Genomic DNA, 18,830 nt, shown 5'->3' on the forward strand with positions numbered 1-18,830 from the left:
GGCTTCAAGACAATGAGTAAAATTTGTGTAAATAAAGTATTTGTAAATTACATCATAATTTTACAATGGAAATACCATTAGTGCATTGACACCAAATGGGTATGGTCAAAAACACATCATTGTCTAAAAAATTCAACAAATTTCAAACAACCAACTGTGCAAATTTATTCTTTCCGGTTAACGGCAAAGAAAATATTTGCGACTTAAAAAATTAGCAAATGGCTCAAAAACAATATTACAACTTCAACAATTGCAATCAATATAAATGCAAAACACCAAGTTGGTCAACTCAGATTCCGGTAAACCGCAACCCGAGACAAAAAGTGTTCAACTTCAAATTGTCATTATCAAATAATTTCATCTGCACATCAATTGTGCACAAGTAGATCGGGAACAACACGCGCATTCATCTGGCATAAAGACAGGAACAACAAGAAGCACATTCTTCAAAATGCAATTCTCATGAAGTGGTGGGTTTTTCTAGTCGAGACTCCTTAGTTGAACTTTAGTCAAGTAAAAAACTGAGAAGGTCAACCAATACTGAATCTGTGACCCTTTTTCCAACCAATGATTTCTTGAAGCTCATCCTGAAATACAAACTTCAATACGCAGTAAAATTCTCATATTAAAATAAATCAAAGGGATACTAACAATGGTGGGAGGGGAAAATATTTTTCTCACAACTTTTTCATGTGCATCCCGGTTGCTGCCTTTTTCAAAAAGGAAGTTTGTTAAAGGTAAAAAAAAAACTGTACAAATTTCCGGATTAAAAAAATTCCGGAATTATTAAAAAACTTAGCTTCACTCTAAAATAATTGATTTGTTTTTTAATTAATAAATCTTATGAATATGATTCCTTTGAGATATTTTTAGTGTTTTATCCAATCGAAATTATTTGAGTTGACTTCTGGATTGTTGAATTATTTTACTATCTTAAAATAATCTTCAACTTATTCTATATCATTTGATATACTTTGGATACCTTGGTATGTATACACTGATAAAGTATTTGTAATCTTTAACACCAAGACTGAGTCTTAGTATCACTAGAGTTACCGTATTTCCGGGTTTTTTCGCGAGTCACAAAATTTGCGAAAATTGGGAAAATCTGTAACATTTTTAATTTGCATCAGTTATATTTGCTATTTTAAAAGTTTTTAAAAAAGATGATACTGTATATAAATTCTGCGTATTCAATTTATTGCGATTTAAAAGAGGTTGCCAAAAAAGCGAAAATTATACCATCGCGAAAAATTACCGGATATATGGTAATTAATGTAAATTTTAACATATCTACAGCTTTCCCCGAGGTGAGAGTGAGGCTGGTGGAAGGGAAGACCCCCAGTGAAGGGCGGGTGGTGTTAACTGTAGGGGACGTGACAGGGACTGTGTGCGACGACTACTTCACTGATATCGAGGCCGGTGTTGTGTGTCGTATGATGGGTTACAGGTATAAAAGAAGCACTGCAGACACTGTATATAATCAAACATGTAATGGGTAAAATTTGTATGATGCGATATGGGTTACAATATTGAAATATTTATAACGGATATGAAAAATTTCAAGGAGTGGGAAACCGTCTAAATTGTATGGTCCTGGAGAAGGTGTTATTTGGTTGGATAATCTTGGATGTCTTGGAAACGAATCCCACATCCAGGATTGTAATCACACAGGCTGGGGGGTTTCCGACTGCACACATGATGAAGACGTGGGAGTGGACTGTGAAGACGACTCTGTTGGTGAGAAATAGCCCAATCTGTTTTATTTTTTTCAAATACAATATGCATGTAGTATGTTTGGTTCAGTCAACACAATTCAAAAGACCAAATTCGGTTCATTGAAAAAATAATATTACAATGTGAAAGATTATATTCTATATATTTACTATCTTATTATCTTCTTTTTTTAAATTAAAATACGATTAATGCAAACCATACACGTCTCACATTTTTTGTCGTTTCATTCTTTTATATTCATTTTACATTCTTATTTCGAAATGTTTGATTAGGATCCTAAATAACTTTTTTGGGTCATGAAAAATGACCTTTTCATGTTTAATATGATTCCTTTGAGATATTTTTAGTGTTTTATCCAATCGAAATTATTTGAGTTGACTTCTGGATTGTTGAATTATTTTACTATCTTAAAATAATCTTCAACTTATTCTATATCATTTGATATACTTTGGATACCGTGGTATGTATACATTGATAAAGTATTTGTAATCTATAACACGAAGATTGAGTCTTAGTATCACTAGAGTTACCGTATTTCAGGGTTTTTTCGCGAGTCACAAAATTTGCGAAAATTGGGAAAATCTGTAACATTTTTAATTTGCGTTAGTCATTTTTGCGATTTTAAAAGTTTCTTCAAAGAAAATGATACGGTATATAATTTCTTCTGCGTATTCAATTTTTTGCGATTTAAAAGAGGTTGCCAAAAAAGCGAAAATTATACCATCGCGAAAAATTACCGGATATATGGTAATTAATGTAAATTTTAACATATCTACAGCTTTCCCCGAGGTGAGAGTGAGGCTGGTGGAAGGGAAGACCCCCAGTGAAGGGCGGGTGGTGTTAACTGTAGGGGACGTGACAGGGACTGTGTGCGACGACTACTTCACTGATATCGAGGCCGGTGTTGTGTGTCGTATGATGGGTTACAGGTATAAAAGAAGCACTGCAGACACTGTATATAATCAAACATGTAATGGGTAAAATTTGTATGATGCGATATGGGTTACAATATTGAAATATTTATAACGGATATGAAAAATTTCAAGGAGTGGGAAACCGTCTAAATTGTATGGTCCTGGAGAAGGTGTTATTTTGTTGGATAATCTTGGATGTCTTGGAAACGAATCCCACATCCAGGATTGTAATCACACAGGCTGGGGGGTTTCCGACTGCACACATGATGAAGACGTGGGAGTGGACTGTGAAGACGACTCTGTTGGTGAGAAATAGCCCAATCTGTTTTATTTTTTTTTAAATACAATATGCATGTAGTATGTTTGGTTCAGTCAACACAATTCAAAAGACCAAATTCGGTTCATTGAAAAAATAATATTACAATGTGAAAGATTATATTCCATATATTTACTATCTTATTATCTTCTTTTTTTAAATTAAAATACGATTAATGCAAACCATACACGTCTCACATTTTTTGTCGTTTCATTCTTATATATTCATTTTACATTCTTATTTCGAAATGTTTGATTAGGATCCTAAATAAATTTTTTGGGTCATGAAAAATGACCTTTTCATGTTTAATATGATACCTCTGAGATATTTTTAGTGTTTTATCCAATCGAAATTATTTGAGTTGACTTCTGGATTGTTGAATTATTTTACTATCTTAAAATAATCTTCAACTTATTTTATATCATTTGATATACTTTGGATACCGTGGTATGTATACATTGATAAAGTATTTGTAATCTATAACACCAAGACTGAGTCTTAGTATCACTAGAGTTACCGTATTTCCGGGTTTTTTCGCGAGTCACAAAATTTGCGAAAATTGGGAAAATCTGTAATATTTTTAATTTGCATCAGTTATATTTGCTTTTTTAAAAGGTTTTAAAAAATATGATACGGTATATAAATTCTGCGTATTCAATTTTTTGCGATTTAAAAGAGGTTGCGAAAAAAGCGAAAATTATATCATCGCGAAAAATTATAACTATGTGATCGTATACAACTACGTCTTATTCATTTTATCTCTGTTTTCCGCACCAATTTATGTTTATTCTATCTTGTATAAATTTCAGTTGCAAAGGATAATAAAAATGCATAAATGTTTTAGTTTCTTTGAAAAATAATACCGTTTTAAAGATTTATCTCAATGCTTAGCTTTAGCTTAAAAATGCCATTATGTAAAATCTTCAACGTAATTATTTAATTTATTTCTTTAGATGGATGCATTGATAAATTCAGGTGTAGGAATGGCCATTGCATTGACCAGAGTCTACACTGTAATTCCCATGATGATTGCGGAGATCTCTCTGACGAGGAGGAGTGTGGTAATTTGTCGTCCAATTGCAGTTTTAATGGAAATATTTTTCTTTCCTGTCTCTTTGCGAAATTTTGATTTGTAAGGAGTGAAACACAACTGACTTCATAAAAAAGTACGTTGATCATTTTTCAGCGATTACGAGTTATATCTGTAAATTTTTAGCGGGAAATACCATTCCACCTTTGGGAATTCGCCTGGTGGATGGGGATAATGAGTATTCCGGGAGGGTGGAGCTTCAGTACTATGGAGAATGGGGAGTGATTTGTGATGACAACTGGGACATCAATGATGCACAAGTTGTCTGCAGGATGCTAGGCTTCGAGGGGTAGGAAATTATATGAAAATATGAAATTGTGATTTAGTCTTCATTTGATAATTGTCTCCGAGGGTTTGCATATGATAGATATTCGTTTAAAATGTCAACACTCTGACGATAGCAAATTAAAAGGGTTTCACTGCAAGGTATCAAAAAAGAAATATCAAATTTACCATTGACAATTTGTTGTAAATAACGTTCATCTTATCCCACTCGTTTTAATGAACTCCATCATCCAATATGACTAGACAAACAGTCATTAAATTTCATTACAAATTGGACGAGGGGACATTAAAATGATGAATTCCCTTCTTTTCTCATTATGTATGTCAATATTGATAATTTTTCAAAACAGAGGAGCTGAAAAAGCAGAACAAGTTGGGGCGTTTGGACTTGGAAACAGTAACTTCTTGTTGGATGAAGTAAACTGTACTGGAGGCGAGAGCTCCTTGGAGGAATGCAACAAGAACCCCTGGAAGGAACATGACTGTGGGAGCTACGAAGTGGCCGGTGTTGTTTGCTATCCCTCCAAAGGTTAAATGATCTGCCATATGTTACATCTATTTGATACAAGTGTTACACAATAATATGTTATCATTCGTGAATCCAATGCATATCTCATAAAATAATACTCTAAGTTAATTGAATTAATGAAGGTATCAGAGATCACGTCTCTCGAGTAAAAATATTAATTAATATCAATACTTCTCAGGTTTTTGTAATCACGAAAATATAAAAAGGTAGGTTGGGAATGAAATGATTTTTTATGAGATCTTGAGGCTACATCTATATATTTGTTTTAGTTGAACTTGTGATAAATATTTTGCATTCGTTTAAAATCTAGCAAAGACTAAAAGCTCATACAAGTGAAATAACAGGGTTTTGAAAAAAAAAAAAAAAACTAGATGCTGTCATTAGACAGTAATACCCGCACCATGTGTTTGCCCCTAAATAACACTGTTTTGTACCAGTTTAATTAAAAATGAAGGCTGTATGCAAGCTCCGGTAATACAATTAAAATTTATAATTTTCATATGATAATACACATCGTGACATGAGCAGCACTTTATGTGCAATATGGGGTAGAACTGTTTGCATTGAATTTTCAGTAAATCAATAATCTTAACATTTTATGTCATAGAAAGTATAATGGTCTATATAATTATTACAAACAAAATTGAAAATTAAATTATGCCCCCTCCCCGTGGCGGTTGCCGGTTTTAGATTTGCTTCTGTGTGCCTACATGAACATCATCGTGTGCACAGATTTAGAGAAGGGGTGGGAGTGAGGGGTCCAGACCCACCCCCCCCCTCCCCATGAAAATTCATTTATATCAATTGTAAAAGTACCAAAAATACACCTTGGACCCCAATGCTCTTACAGACATGTAAACGCTCAAACCCATTGCGCTTCAATGTTAGGTAACATTATTTGGGGGGTAAATATTTAATCAATATTTGATATACTTTATTGTTTATCTCAATAGAAAGTATACATGTACATCACAATATGCAGGTGTCCTGCACCACCTTAAAGCTGTTATTTACCTAATAAAATAGTGCAAGTGGATTTGAAGAATAGGTCATAAAAATACATGCATGTTACAAATGAATGATCTTTGTCTGAAGTTACGTACACAACACAGGTCTGCATGTCTCATTAGCGGGTACTAGTTTTACCCAGCTCTTCGATAAGATGGGTTCACGTGTACACATACATGGGTGTTGCTAAAACGCGGAACGGAAAACGGAACGGAAAGCGGAACGGAAGGGAAAATGGAAAATCTTATCTAATGTTATTTACCTCATAGATTTGTTAATCATGCTAAAACGATATACTTTATGTACCTTTTTATTTTTTTTTTGAAAGATTAGCAATATTAGATTATTTATTCAAGAATATTTATTACCTCAAAATTAACAGTACATGCATTGACCACTATATTCTGTCCCAAAATATCCTCGATTCACTTTTTGCTGTATATTTATATATACCTCAGGGTTTAAGCGATTCTCTTTTAGAAGCATTACACATTCTCATTATTCTTTCTTTAAAAAGTCCTCTCTAGCTTATCAGCTGGTATAAATACACGGCTAAAAACAAAGAAGTCTACGGGGTTTTGCATTTCAACAGACCCGGATTATAGTGTTGAAAAATTGTGCAAGGTCTTCTGAGTGACTTCCAAATGGAGAAAAGATGTCAACATTTTCCATTATAAATCGTCCAAATGTGCTGCATGAATGTTTTGGGATCGACATACTATAGTCCCAATATATAATCTTAAAATCAAATTAGGCAACGTCTAGAGCTCTCTATTCAGATCATATGTTTATAGCTGCTGGAATAAACAACTGCTTAGTAATGCAAACGTACCGTAAACAAAATTGCATTGCTAAAAATACTAGTTTCACAAATTACTAGTTTCACAAATTACCGGGTATATTTTAATGTTTTCTGTATTTTAATTTTTAATGTCCTCAGTCCTACGGTTTTTTTTCTTCCATCTCAATGATACTGTATCGTCTGTATGATAAAAGATCGTCTACAACACCGACAATTCAATTTTGATGTAAGTATATACATGTACATCATCATATTTGAAATATAAAAATATATACATTTGATTTTTCCGTTTCGTACTCAACTAAAGCCGAATGAATACAATGCTATAATTGATAGACATTCATATGAATATTAATAAGATAACAACATGTTGATAATCATTCATTAGATATAAATAAAAGATACAAAGTAAATCGTTTCTGGCCAGTCTATACCCTTTTTAAGCGATAAACGTGATGCTATTTTCCATTCCGTTCCGCTTTCCGTTCCGCTTTTCGTTCCACGTTTTAGCAACACCCATACATACATGTCTGTGTTTTCCGTATGCAGAAAAGGATTAGGCCCCTAGTTAAGATCAGCTAAAGGAATTCATTATTGTGTTTTAATTGGATTATCATTATGATGTTGACCAATTTAGGTAAGCATAATACATGTAGTAGCAGTAGCGCAATATAATGAGATGCCAGCATGCATATATAAGTTCTACTTTCACTTTCTAAATGTGATCTCCCTTTGACAGCATACTGTATCATCATCTTTTAATACTTAGATAAGCTTATCATTGTTACCTATCCTATCGCATTTGTAAAGTTTCTGTCATTTAGTTGCAAATTTGTCAGACTGCATGATCATGCACTATTGAGTTGACCCCATATTGACCCTGTATAAACAATTTCTTATTAAATTTGTGTATTACATGTAAGTAGGTGTAGACACTTATCATTTTTATATGAGTTATAAAAGGAAGGAAGGAGTATTTCTTTCCTAATGTATTATAATGCATCAAATACAATGTAGGTCATGACCTTATGGGACTGTTCTGACCCCACGAAACAGGAAAATACAAAATATCTTCTAATGTCATTATGCATGCATGATGCATCAAATGGTGTAAAGTACATTAATGACCCCCAGGTATTGTCTTTAACCCCCCAACCCCCATAATAATGTATTTTATCTTATTCATATGTTATACAGTAGTGTTTGATCCATGTGCCGGGTAATTCCTAGCCTAATGATATGTCACTGCTTTGTTTAGGAAACTTTACAATTGCCCCAAATAGGCGATTTATACACATGGAAGTGATGCATATAACATTTTGTTAATCCAAAATGTTAATCACAAGAGAAAAAGCAATCAAGAAATGATTTAAAATGTGCTTCTGTACACATGTAAGAATGTATTAAGAAGACTGAATCTTTTTAACCAGATTAGATTGGGGGGGGGGGGGGGGGTGAATGTGGATATAAACATTTTTTATAATTTGAATAATTTATTGTTATTAATTTTAACTTGTCAATGAATACTACTTATTGATCCCAAGGTAGAAATATGACCTCTGATCATATCTCAATAGATCATTTGTCATTTATGCAAGGTGTAACATAATTTTTTTAAGAATAACATTTTTTACCAGTTTATGTAAGTTTTTAGACACCCCAATTATATTTTGATTTTGATTGATCATTCGACAAGGGGGGGGGGGGGGAGAACAGTTTATATTTGAGTTTGTTTGGGAGTGGGGGTTCCAAGTCATACAGAACAAAACAAAAACTAATACATATACATGTATATATACATAGGAAGTATTACAAAACAGATGATTGATCTATATCTGTGTTCTTAAATTGATCGATCATATATCATGTACATATTATATTATTGTTTCTTTGTTCAAGGCATTTAAGATGGTATGTAGGTCATGATCCCAAATGCTCTTCCTGAAATTATTAAATATCATAAAAACCATCCCCACCTTAATCCAAAGATATTATTCCTCCTTAGGTCATGCAGGCGCATCAGATCATTATGGCATGTAAGTCATGACCCTAAGGGGTCATCCTGACCCCCTTAGAATCAGAAATTGTCAATTATCTTTGAATTATTGATGTTTGATGATCCTATCTCTATTTAATCTTTATTATTAAGTCTCCCGAATGAAATTTGAAGACTTATTGTTTTTGTACGGTTCTTAATACATGTATTATTATTCTTTATCTTCTTTTTCTTCTTTCCTGCTCTGAACTTGTTTCTTAGAGATGGCTGAACAGAATTGTACAAAACTCTAGGACTTGATAGGCCTGCATATCTAGTTATGCACCCTGGTTTGATTTTTCTCATTTTGGGTTAGACAACCACTTTTCGGGGGAGGGGGGTGTCAAAAGGGTGTGGGGTCTAACATTGAACCTTGTAGGAAGAATCGTAGACTCTATTGTAAATGGTAACTTGAAAACGGACAAAGATAATAATATAGGGTTTTCATAATCATATATTGGCTGTTACTGGCAATATATAGGGTTTATTAGATCTGACCCCTGGGGTCATCCCCACCCCCCAGGAATTTGAAATTACTATATATCTCAGAAACTGTTATGATCATGACCCCTAAACCATATATATTCATGTTTCTGATGTCAAGGGGCATCAAATGTTATGTAGGTCATGGGCCCTGTGGGTGGTTCTGATCCCCTCAAACAGCAAGTCCCTTAATATCTTCAAAACAGATGAGATCCCCACCCTTAAACCATATATATTCTTGTTCCTTGTGTCAAGGGGCATCAAACGGTATGTAGGTCATGGGCCCTGGGGGTGGTCATGACCCCCCTTGAACAGGAAGTGCACGAATATCTCGAAAACGGTTGAGATCCCCACCCCTAAACCATATATATTCTTGATCCATAAAGGGCATCAAAAGGTATGTACCGGTAGGTAATGGGCCTCAGGGTTAAATTTAATTTTTCAAAACCGTAATGCACATCTATGGCATGCGCGGATCCAGAAATTTTTTCCAGGGGGAGGTCCGAAGGATAATTGTGTTTGCCAGGGGGGGTCCGAGGCATATTTTCGCGATAATTTTACTATGTAAATTTAATAAATTTTCATTTTCCAGGGGGGGTCGGGACCCCCCCGACCCCCCCTCTAGATCCGCGCATGTATGGAACAGTTCCTATCATATCCCAAGATATGATGTGTCTATCCATTAAATCATAAAAGGATTTCCATGATCTATGTTTTTTTTAAGTGATAAACGTCAATTTTCTGCTACTTTTTGACTCCCTGGATGAAATTTAAATTTTTAAAACCTTACTGCACATCTATATAACAGTCCCTATCGTATCCCAAGATATGATTGTCTATCCATTAAATCATAAGAGGAGCTCTTGGATCAATGTTTTGTTTTTTAGTAATAAACGCCAATTTTCTGCTACTATTTGACTCCCTGGATGAAATTAAAATTTTGAAAACCTTATTGCACATCTATAGGACAGCCCCAATTATATCCCAAGAGATGACGTAGCTACTCCAAAAGTTGTAAGAGGAGTTCTGGGAACCATATTTTTTTGGCCAAAAAACGTCATTTTTTGTTGCCCACTGATCCCCTTAATAAAAAAAAATTCTGGAACCTGATCACGCCTCAATATGACACCCCCAATCATATTCTAGAAGATCATTTGGCTACTGCCAAAAAAAAGTGACGTTTTTGAAACCAGTTTTTTTGTAAAAAAAACGTCATTTTTCAGCCATTAAATGACCCCCAGGACAAAATTGAAAATTCCGAAACCTTATTGCGCATCTATAGGATACCCTAAAACATATTCCAAAAGATGATTTGTCTACTGTTGAAAATGTAGGAGGAGTTCGAGGAAGAAGGTTTTTTGTGAAAAAACGTCATTTTTTACCAATTATTTGACCCCCAGGACTAACAGAGAATTTTTGAAACCTTTTTACAAAACAACATGATACCCCAAATCAAACTCCAAGAGTTCAGTTTGCTGGTTTATAAGATGTAAGAGCAGTTTGAGAAAGTAAAACGTGACAGACGGACGGACGGACGGACGGACAGACGGACGGACAGACGGACGGACGGACGGAACAGGGTAACAACAATATACCCGAACTTTCTTTAGAAAGTGCGGGTATAAAAACTAAGTATCCCGGACACATTACAATGGTGGATTGACAAAATACTGTAAATTTTGTTAAATACAGCATGTACAGAGAAGGAATTTCAATGTGACAATGAGAGATGTTTGATTCCTCAGCAAGTGTGTGATGGAACAGAGCATTGCAGAGATGGTTCAGATGAACAAAGCTGTGGTATAGCGTTAATTAATCAATAATGCAAAGAATGAAGAAATCTGTGTATTTTAATGAAAATGATTTATATCTGATTTACTGGTACTTACGTGTAGATATACAAGTTAACCTTGTAAACGGAGAGACTCCATATAGTGGAAGAGTGGAGATTGTCAGGAATGGGATGAGAGGAACTATCTGTGATGATGGCTGGACTGACGCCAGTGCTAAGATAATCTGCAAATTGATGGGATTTAGGTAATAGATAACAGTAAATTCACTTTAAAAAACACACTTCATTTGGTCTTCTTTTTCTTGTTACCGTGCTAACAGAGATTAAATCAGTAATGCTTACTTGACTCCATTTGTATACTGGTTATTTAGGGAACATGCATATAATACATGTGTATAAGTCTAATGCTTTTTTAAAACATGTATTTGTAAACATGGCTATAAATGAAAATAAAAAAATAATCCTAACAAAATACACATAATATGCAGCATATATTTTAGATCAATATCAACTTTAAAATTCAGTGTGAAAACTTACCCTATTTATACAATAAAAATAATGTACTGTAGAGGGGGTCAGGCCAAGGTCGATGCATTCTTTGGGGCAGGGTCAGGGGTCATCTGGCTGGACGATGTCGAGTGTCGTGGTAACGAAACATCTCTGTTAGATTGTTCTAGCAGACCTTGGGGGGAACATGACTGTGAACATACAGAGGATGCAGGGGTCATTTGTGAAGGTAAATATATAACACATTTCTTGTTCTAGATTTGGGCATATTCCTGCAAAATTCTTGTTTATATTTGTGAAATTACAAAAAATCAAATATACGTATTTCATTCACTATCCAAAGGTGCCTTCGATGATACAACGAAACGAACTTCGACAACACCTAGATCAACGACTCAATCATCCACAGGTAAGTCAATGAAACAATGATATTTGAATGAAAAAAGGTCACAGTGAAATTGTGTTACGTAATAACCTGCCCAAATCTATTTTAGATACAGTAAGCATTACCTTGGTTAACAGTGACGTACCCAGTAGAGGCCGCATACAGCTCTGGTATAAAGGAGAAAAGGGATCCATTTGTGACGATCACTTTGATGAAAAAGACGCCACGGTTGTGTGTCAAATGTTTGGATACAGGTACGGTTGTTAAAACACCTTTGAATATTCTTAAATACCAAAATTAAAATAAAAGAGTGGAAAAATATTGAAATATTTATAACGGATATGAAAATTTTCAGGAGTGGGAAACCGTCTAAATTGTATGGTCCTGGAGAAGGTGTTATTTGGTTGGATAATCTTGGATGTCTTGGAAACGAATCCCACATCCAGGATTGTAATCACACAGGCTGGGGGGTTTCCGACTGCACACATAAGGAAGACGTGGGAGTGGACTGTGAAGACGACTCTGTTGGTGAGAAATAGCCCAATCTGTTTATTTTTTTCAAATACAATATGCATGTAGTATGTTTGGTTCAGTCAACACAATTCAAAAGACCAAATTCGGTTCATTGAAAAAATAATATTACAATGTGAAAATTATATTCTATTATTTACTATCTTATCATCTTCTTTTTTTAAATTAAAATACGATTAATGCAAACCATACACGTTTCACATTTTTTGTCGTTTCATTCTTTTATATTCATTTTACATTCCTATTTCAAAATGTTTGATTAGGATCCTATATAAGTTTTTCTTTGTCATGATAAATGACCTTTTCATGTTTAATATGATTCCTTTGTGATATTTTTCATGTTTTATCAAATCGAAATTATTTGAGTTGACTTCTGGATTGTTGAATTAATTTATTATCTTACACAAGCGAAAAAAGCGAAAATTATGCCATCGCGAATAATTACCGGATATATGATAATGAATGTAAATTGTAACATATCTACAGCTTCCCGTGAGGTAAGAGTGAGGCTGGTGGAAGGGAAGACCCCCAGTGAAGGGCGGGTGGTGTTAACTATAGGGAACGTGACCGGGACTGTGTGTGACGACTTCTTCACTGATATAGAGGCCGGTGTTGTGTGTCGTATGATGGGTTACAGGTATAAAAGAAGCACTGCAGACACTGTCTTTTGTCAATCATTTATTAGGTAAAATTTATATAATGGGTTACAGGTATAAAGGAAGAATCGCAGACACTGTCTAAAATCAATCATGTATTGGGTAAAATTTGCCGTATGTCTTCACTGAGTTTTGAGTATGACAATAAATAGACATTCAACATTGAATCAGTGAAATATAGCGCTATTAAATTCGTGTATTTTACTTTATCATTGAGTTAACAGATTGGGCATAAACACTCTTGTCTTCCAGGACAGGCGTCGCTACTGAAGAAGGATATTTTGGTCCTGGTTCTGGGATGGTTCTCCTTGACAATGTCAGATGTCAGGGTACAGAGAGATCCTTGTCTCAGTGCAAAAACGATGGGTGGGGCATCAGTAATTGTGGGCATTCAGAAGATGTTGGGGTTATTTGTAACGCCCCTACCACCACAATAGCAACCACTACAAGTAGTCAGGGATCAGGTATTGACTCTTTTCAAAAAAAAAATTTAAAACTAAAATGAAAGAAATTATTGTTAAAAGTAAGAGAGTGTTCGACTATTCCATTTTACAACACCGTAGATGATGAAGTGATCATTCGCTTGGTTAACAAGTGAGTTTATATCATTTGATATACTTTTAAGATACCTTAGTATGTATACATTGATAAAGTATTTGTAATCTATAACACGAAGACTGAGTCTTAGCGACTAGTAACTGGCTACGAGATGAAAGAAACTTGGCTTCTAGTTACTAGTTACTGTCCAAGTGAGAAAACATACCTAGGGTTTTTATTTGTGTTCTTAAGATGTACATTGCGCTATATCATTATTTACCCATATTCCTCTCATACTCTCATCGATAATTGGTGCGTATCGTTAAAAATACATGTATCTCTATTTTAGACAATATTGTCCAGTTGACTCAAGTAGCTGTACTTATAGTTAGAAAATATCATCAAGTGTTATTAATTATAACAATCTATCATGTCATCCGCTTAATATTACAACTAAATTAACCAGATATCTTTATTAATCTTGTCAGCTACCAGTACATTATGTTAAGCATTTCAACGTGTACGTGTACGATTACGTGTAATTAGGGGAATCCCCTAAATTTATGTGTGACATCCTGGAAAGACTAAACTAGACGTACACGCTTAAATGCTTAACCTCTCTAATTGACTCTTTTCAAACAAAATTTAACACTAAAATAAAACAAAATATTGTTAAAAGTAAGAGAGTGTTCGACTATTCCATTTTACAACATCGTAGATGACGAAGTGATCATTCGCTTGGTTAACAATGTTGAGGGAATCGAAGGACGAGGAACTTTGGAATTGGAGTACAATGGAGTTAAAGGATCAGTGTGTGATGATGACTGGGATGACCTTGATGCCAAGGTCGTGTGTACAATGCTAGGATACAGGTATACTGACGTGTAGATAGATCGTGTAAATCAGTCTTAAGACACATAAATAGAATCAATTTTATTATAAATAAATGCCTCCACATGGTTTGTGTCTATTAAAGAAAAGTTGATTTCAAATGTTAAATGATCATTTTCATAAGTATCGGAACATATGCACGATACATTTATAATTTCATGAAAATTAATCTTCTTTTCCACAGGAGTGGAGTGGCAGTATCTAATGCAAGGTTTGGGCGGGGATCAGGTCCTATTTACTTGGATGATGTTGCCTGTTATGGAACAGAGGATTCCTTGTTGGACTGTGACAGTTCTGGATGGGGCCAGAACAACTGTGCACACAATGAAGACGCAGGGGTCATATGTTACTCTGCAGATGAGATATCAACTGATGATATCAACCAACTTCCCACTGGTAAAAATTAGCGTTGGAATTAGTGTTGTGAAAATGGCTATCCCCTGTTTCTCATGTTACAATTTATATGTATATACAGATGATTGTGTCAACATGACTCGAACGTATTTTCGTTTCAGATTGTGGTAGACGACCAATGGAGGATGTGATTAACTCGAGACGAAAACGAGACACAAGTGAAAAATCGGTTGAGGACTGGCGACCTCCTTTAAAGATACATGGAGGACTAAATGCTGATTATGGGATGTTTCCTTGGCAGGTGGCGATCAGAAAAGTCAGCTATCGAACACAAACCAGAAAAATAGATGCCCCACACTGTGGAGGTATCGTCCTTAGCCGGTTCTGGATTCTGAGTGCTGCCCATTGTTTTGTTGAGTAAGTTCAGAGTTGACGAGTTAGCAATATTTCAAGTGATAATAATGTGAATCTAAGTTCTTAAATCAGTTATGTTGTTCACAACTGCCCCGTGTTTATAAACCACTATTAAAATATCACAAGGAAGATTATGGTCGTTCCTATTTTTTGTTCTATAGTAAAGTTAAGTCCGATCTTATCATACGGGTTGGAGACCTGAACAACAAAGAGCCTGATTCTGATGAGGAAGAGTTCGAAGTGGAGGAAATATTTATGCATGAGGGCTATGACTGTAAGTACTACTTATTAAAAGAATAGCTACATTTTTAAGCATAAATTAATAAAAAAAAAACCAAAGTCTAAATTTTCTTCTGCACAAATTCATTGCCAGAAAAATCTCTATTTTTGTGATATAAAATGCATGGGAATCTTGCAATTATTTTTCAGCTGAGACCTTAGACAATGACATAGCTTTGATTAAGATAACTCCAAAAGATGGTCGAGGAATCATGGCTGGGATGTACGTCCAACCTGCGTGTCTGCCCTCTGATAACACACGGTACACTGTGGACTTGGACTGTTATATATCAGGGTGGGGGGCGACTTCATTAGGTGGGTATCACTTTTTCAGCAGTATGAAATTTCTATTTAACATTAAAAAGTGGCAACGTATCGTTCAGTTACATGTACAAAACTCGTATATAGACACTTGCATATCGGGAACAGTAGTACAAAAACAGTTATCGTAAATAAAAGCCGATTCCAGCACAAATATATTTATAATTTTTACCTTTCATTTGCTGTTGCAGGTTCTCCAAACAAATTGAAGTATGCAAAAGTTCCTATGATTGATCGTAGTACATGTCGTAACGTATATAAAGGCTCTCTGACTCCCAGCATGTTTTGTGCTGGATACATGAAAGGTGGCATAGACACTTGTCAGGGTGACAGTGGAGGGCCTCTTGTCTGTAAAGTCGGGGGTAAGCATCACATACATCAACCATTATTGATAACAACATTCAGTCGAATCAGTACGTTATACTCTGAAGTGTATCTTGTTTTAATTTACCTTCAAACTTGTGTTTACCAGGTAAATACACTGTATTGGGAGTGACATCGTGGGGAAGAGGTTGTGGGAATCCAAATGCTCCAGGAGTGTACACAGTTGTCAAGTATCATCTACAGTGGATCCAGGATAAACTTCAAACATGAGGAAAAATACACTGTTGCAATCATGAATGCACAATCTGTCGCTTTAAAAAAATTAAATGCAAATTAAAAGTAAATCATGCATCATTATCATTGTTTTATAATAAAACAATACCAATTCCATGTATCTAGGTGTAGTCTTTTTTAAGAACATGTGCCTTAATTGTTCCATTCACTACAAAAATTTAAATTGGACTTCCTATTTTAAAATAAGATGTATTTGTCGTATTAAAATAACATATAACTTAAAATAAAAACTAAAAAAAAAACACCCATAATATAAAAATGCAAATATAAAGATATTAGTAATCTATATCAAAATGTGCCTTCATGAAAGAAAATTAATCATATAACAAAGAAGTTTCATGATGTAAGTATCAGACCACTGCTCAACACTCTCCCGTGTTTGACGATATCCTGGACAAGATTTCCAGGTTATTTCCCCATTTTAATTATCCCAATCCAAGTATTGTTCAATTACATCTCCTATTTTAGCAAAATTGCATGAATAACATTGACGTAAAGAAATAGCGCTGGATTGTGATTTTAAAAAAACCCGAAATACAGTAACATGAATTATGCAAAATATGTAACTGATCATCTGTGAATCCTTTATGTTTTCATTGTTAGTGGTAAGTAATTCTTTATCTCATATTTTGTTGATAGACAAACAGATATCAAAGTAAGATGAAATTAATGTGGAATATCATACACAATATATATATATTACTCTGTACCATAAAAATAGAAAACTAAAGAAAATGTTAAGCCATACAATGTATTGGTAACTTTGATATCACATTCTAAAAATTGTTCAATTACATATCCTTTTTTAGCAAAATAAATACATGAATAACATTGATGTAAAAACATAAATAATGCAAAATCTGGTACAGAACATCTGTAAATGCCTTCATGTTTTCATTCTTAGTGGTAAGGAGTATTCTACCTTCTATATCTTTGATAGACAAGCACATATCGAAATAAGATGAAAATGCCATGGGATGTCATAGACATAACATATAAATTATTCTGAAAAAAAAATGGAAAACTAAAGAAAAGGTTCAGCCATACCTATCAAGAAACAAAAGAAGTTTCCCCATCACTTCTCTTTTCCTGGGTAATGATGCACTTTGTTTGATTTTATAAATAAACTAAGTCGATTATACCCGTCCTGGAAAATTATTAAAACAGGAATTTTTAATCAGAATTCCTTTATTTATACAACATATCTAAATTTTGTTTCTGAAAATGGAAAGATATCCAACACCCTGATCTTAAAAGCTAAGAAAAAAATCATTAAAAACCTGGTCTGCTGTTGTTCTACACCTTGCTTCTAGTCCTCAAAAATACTGACTTTCGTCATCCAAAGCAGGCTCTGTGAATATGAAAGGGTCTAAGACACATTTTGTTTTCATAAATGATGTTTTTGTCTTTTCCTTTATATTTTCTATTCTGTAAAGAATTTAAGCCTGATAATAAACTGTTCCAAAGTTGTTGTACATATATAACCGTTCCGTCTTCTCTGCTTTAGATTTTCGGAGGTGGTGCTTTCTTAAAGACCCTATTAGAATCCTGACCTTTCTTTCTGCATCATCTTGAAAAGTCAATTCAGAATGGATTTTAGATTGTCATCATTTAACTCGTTTCATCTTTCATTGTCATTCATGGCAGGTCCTCTGATCTCTTTCCTGTCCTCATTCTTGGCTGTCTCTTGTGAACTTCTCGCTTTCATTATCAAAGAGATGGATTCTTCCTTTAAATGTTTAGTCTTTCCAGGATGTCACTGGTTTCCGTGGATTAAAGTTACGGTAATCCCAATACAATGATACGATTTTTTCTTTATCTACATGCGTCGTCAGCCAGTTCGACCCTATCCTGGAACGTCCTCAGTTCGGTTAGTCAGCTATGATTATGACTTCCAGCATGCTGATATTTCAGATAAAGTTGGCAGTCTCTTTATTATAGTTCTTCTGACCTATCTCATGATACTCAGGCCAGTCTCTCTTTTACACTGTACTGGGAATCTATAATAGCCAATTTCAACGGGTATTACACATGCACTTCATCCTTTGTTGCATATTTCGATCACTAATCCTACTTTCTTGCTGTGGAAGGTGTCATCGAATATCTTCTAATTGGACTCCGACAATAAGTTCAATCATTGAGACCATATTGCGCTCAAAGAACTATAACATTTTTAGAGCGGAGGTTGTTTGATGTCTGAAAATGCCATCCATCGCCTACGATTCGCCTACAACTACAGGAACTTGCTGAATCCAGGATGGATTTCTGATTCTTTATTTTATTTCCCGGATTAAGTTGGATCACCTCTTACAAAGTTCGTGAATTTCCTATCTTTCTTAATTCCTC

The 18,830-nt window shown here is 34.6% G+C and overlaps 1 protein-coding gene across 6 annotated transcripts in view; it reads left to right on the top strand.

Moving 5' to 3' along the window:
• Positions 1-16,582, top strand: part of LOC128167517 (deleted in malignant brain tumors 1 protein-like) — a 38,247-nt gene extending 21,665 nt beyond the window's left edge. For all 6 annotated transcript variants that reach the window (XM_052833277.1, XM_052833279.1, XM_052833278.1 and 3 more), the window contains 22 exons: positions 1,300-1,450; positions 1,568-1,740; positions 2,516-2,666; positions 2,784-2,956; positions 3,921-4,028; positions 4,184-4,346; positions 4,693-4,871; positions 10,892-10,999; positions 11,095-11,236; positions 11,561-11,727; positions 11,842-11,907; positions 11,993-12,137; positions 12,239-12,411; positions 12,901-13,051; positions 13,323-13,534; positions 14,326-14,479; positions 14,683-14,894; positions 15,014-15,269; positions 15,428-15,540; positions 15,696-15,860; positions 16,058-16,228; positions 16,339-16,582. In XM_052833277.1, coding sequence (XP_052689237.1) covers positions 1,300-1,450; positions 1,568-1,740; positions 2,516-2,666; positions 2,784-2,956; positions 3,921-4,028; positions 4,184-4,346; positions 4,693-4,871; positions 10,892-10,999; positions 11,095-11,236; positions 11,561-11,727; positions 11,842-11,907; positions 11,993-12,137; positions 12,239-12,411; positions 12,901-13,051; positions 13,323-13,534; positions 14,326-14,479; positions 14,683-14,894; positions 15,014-15,269; positions 15,428-15,540; positions 15,696-15,860; positions 16,058-16,228; positions 16,339-16,460 — 3,455 coding nt within the window. In that variant the 3' untranslated portion in view covers positions 16,461-16,582. The remainder of the gene's footprint in view (positions 1-1,299; positions 1,451-1,567; positions 1,741-2,515; positions 2,667-2,783; positions 2,957-3,920; positions 4,029-4,183; positions 4,347-4,692; positions 4,872-10,891; positions 11,000-11,094; positions 11,237-11,560; positions 11,728-11,841; positions 11,908-11,992; positions 12,138-12,238; positions 12,412-12,900; positions 13,052-13,322; positions 13,535-14,325; positions 14,480-14,682; positions 14,895-15,013; positions 15,270-15,427; positions 15,541-15,695; positions 15,861-16,057; positions 16,229-16,338) is intronic.
• The last annotated feature ends 2,248 nt before the right edge of the window (positions 16,583-18,830 follow it).

This window comes from Crassostrea angulata, chromosome 10 (genome assembly GCF_025612915.1).
Source record: "Crassostrea angulata isolate pt1a10 chromosome 10, ASM2561291v2, whole genome shotgun sequence".
NCBI lineage: Eukaryota > Metazoa > Mollusca > Bivalvia > Ostreida > Ostreidae > Magallana > Magallana angulata.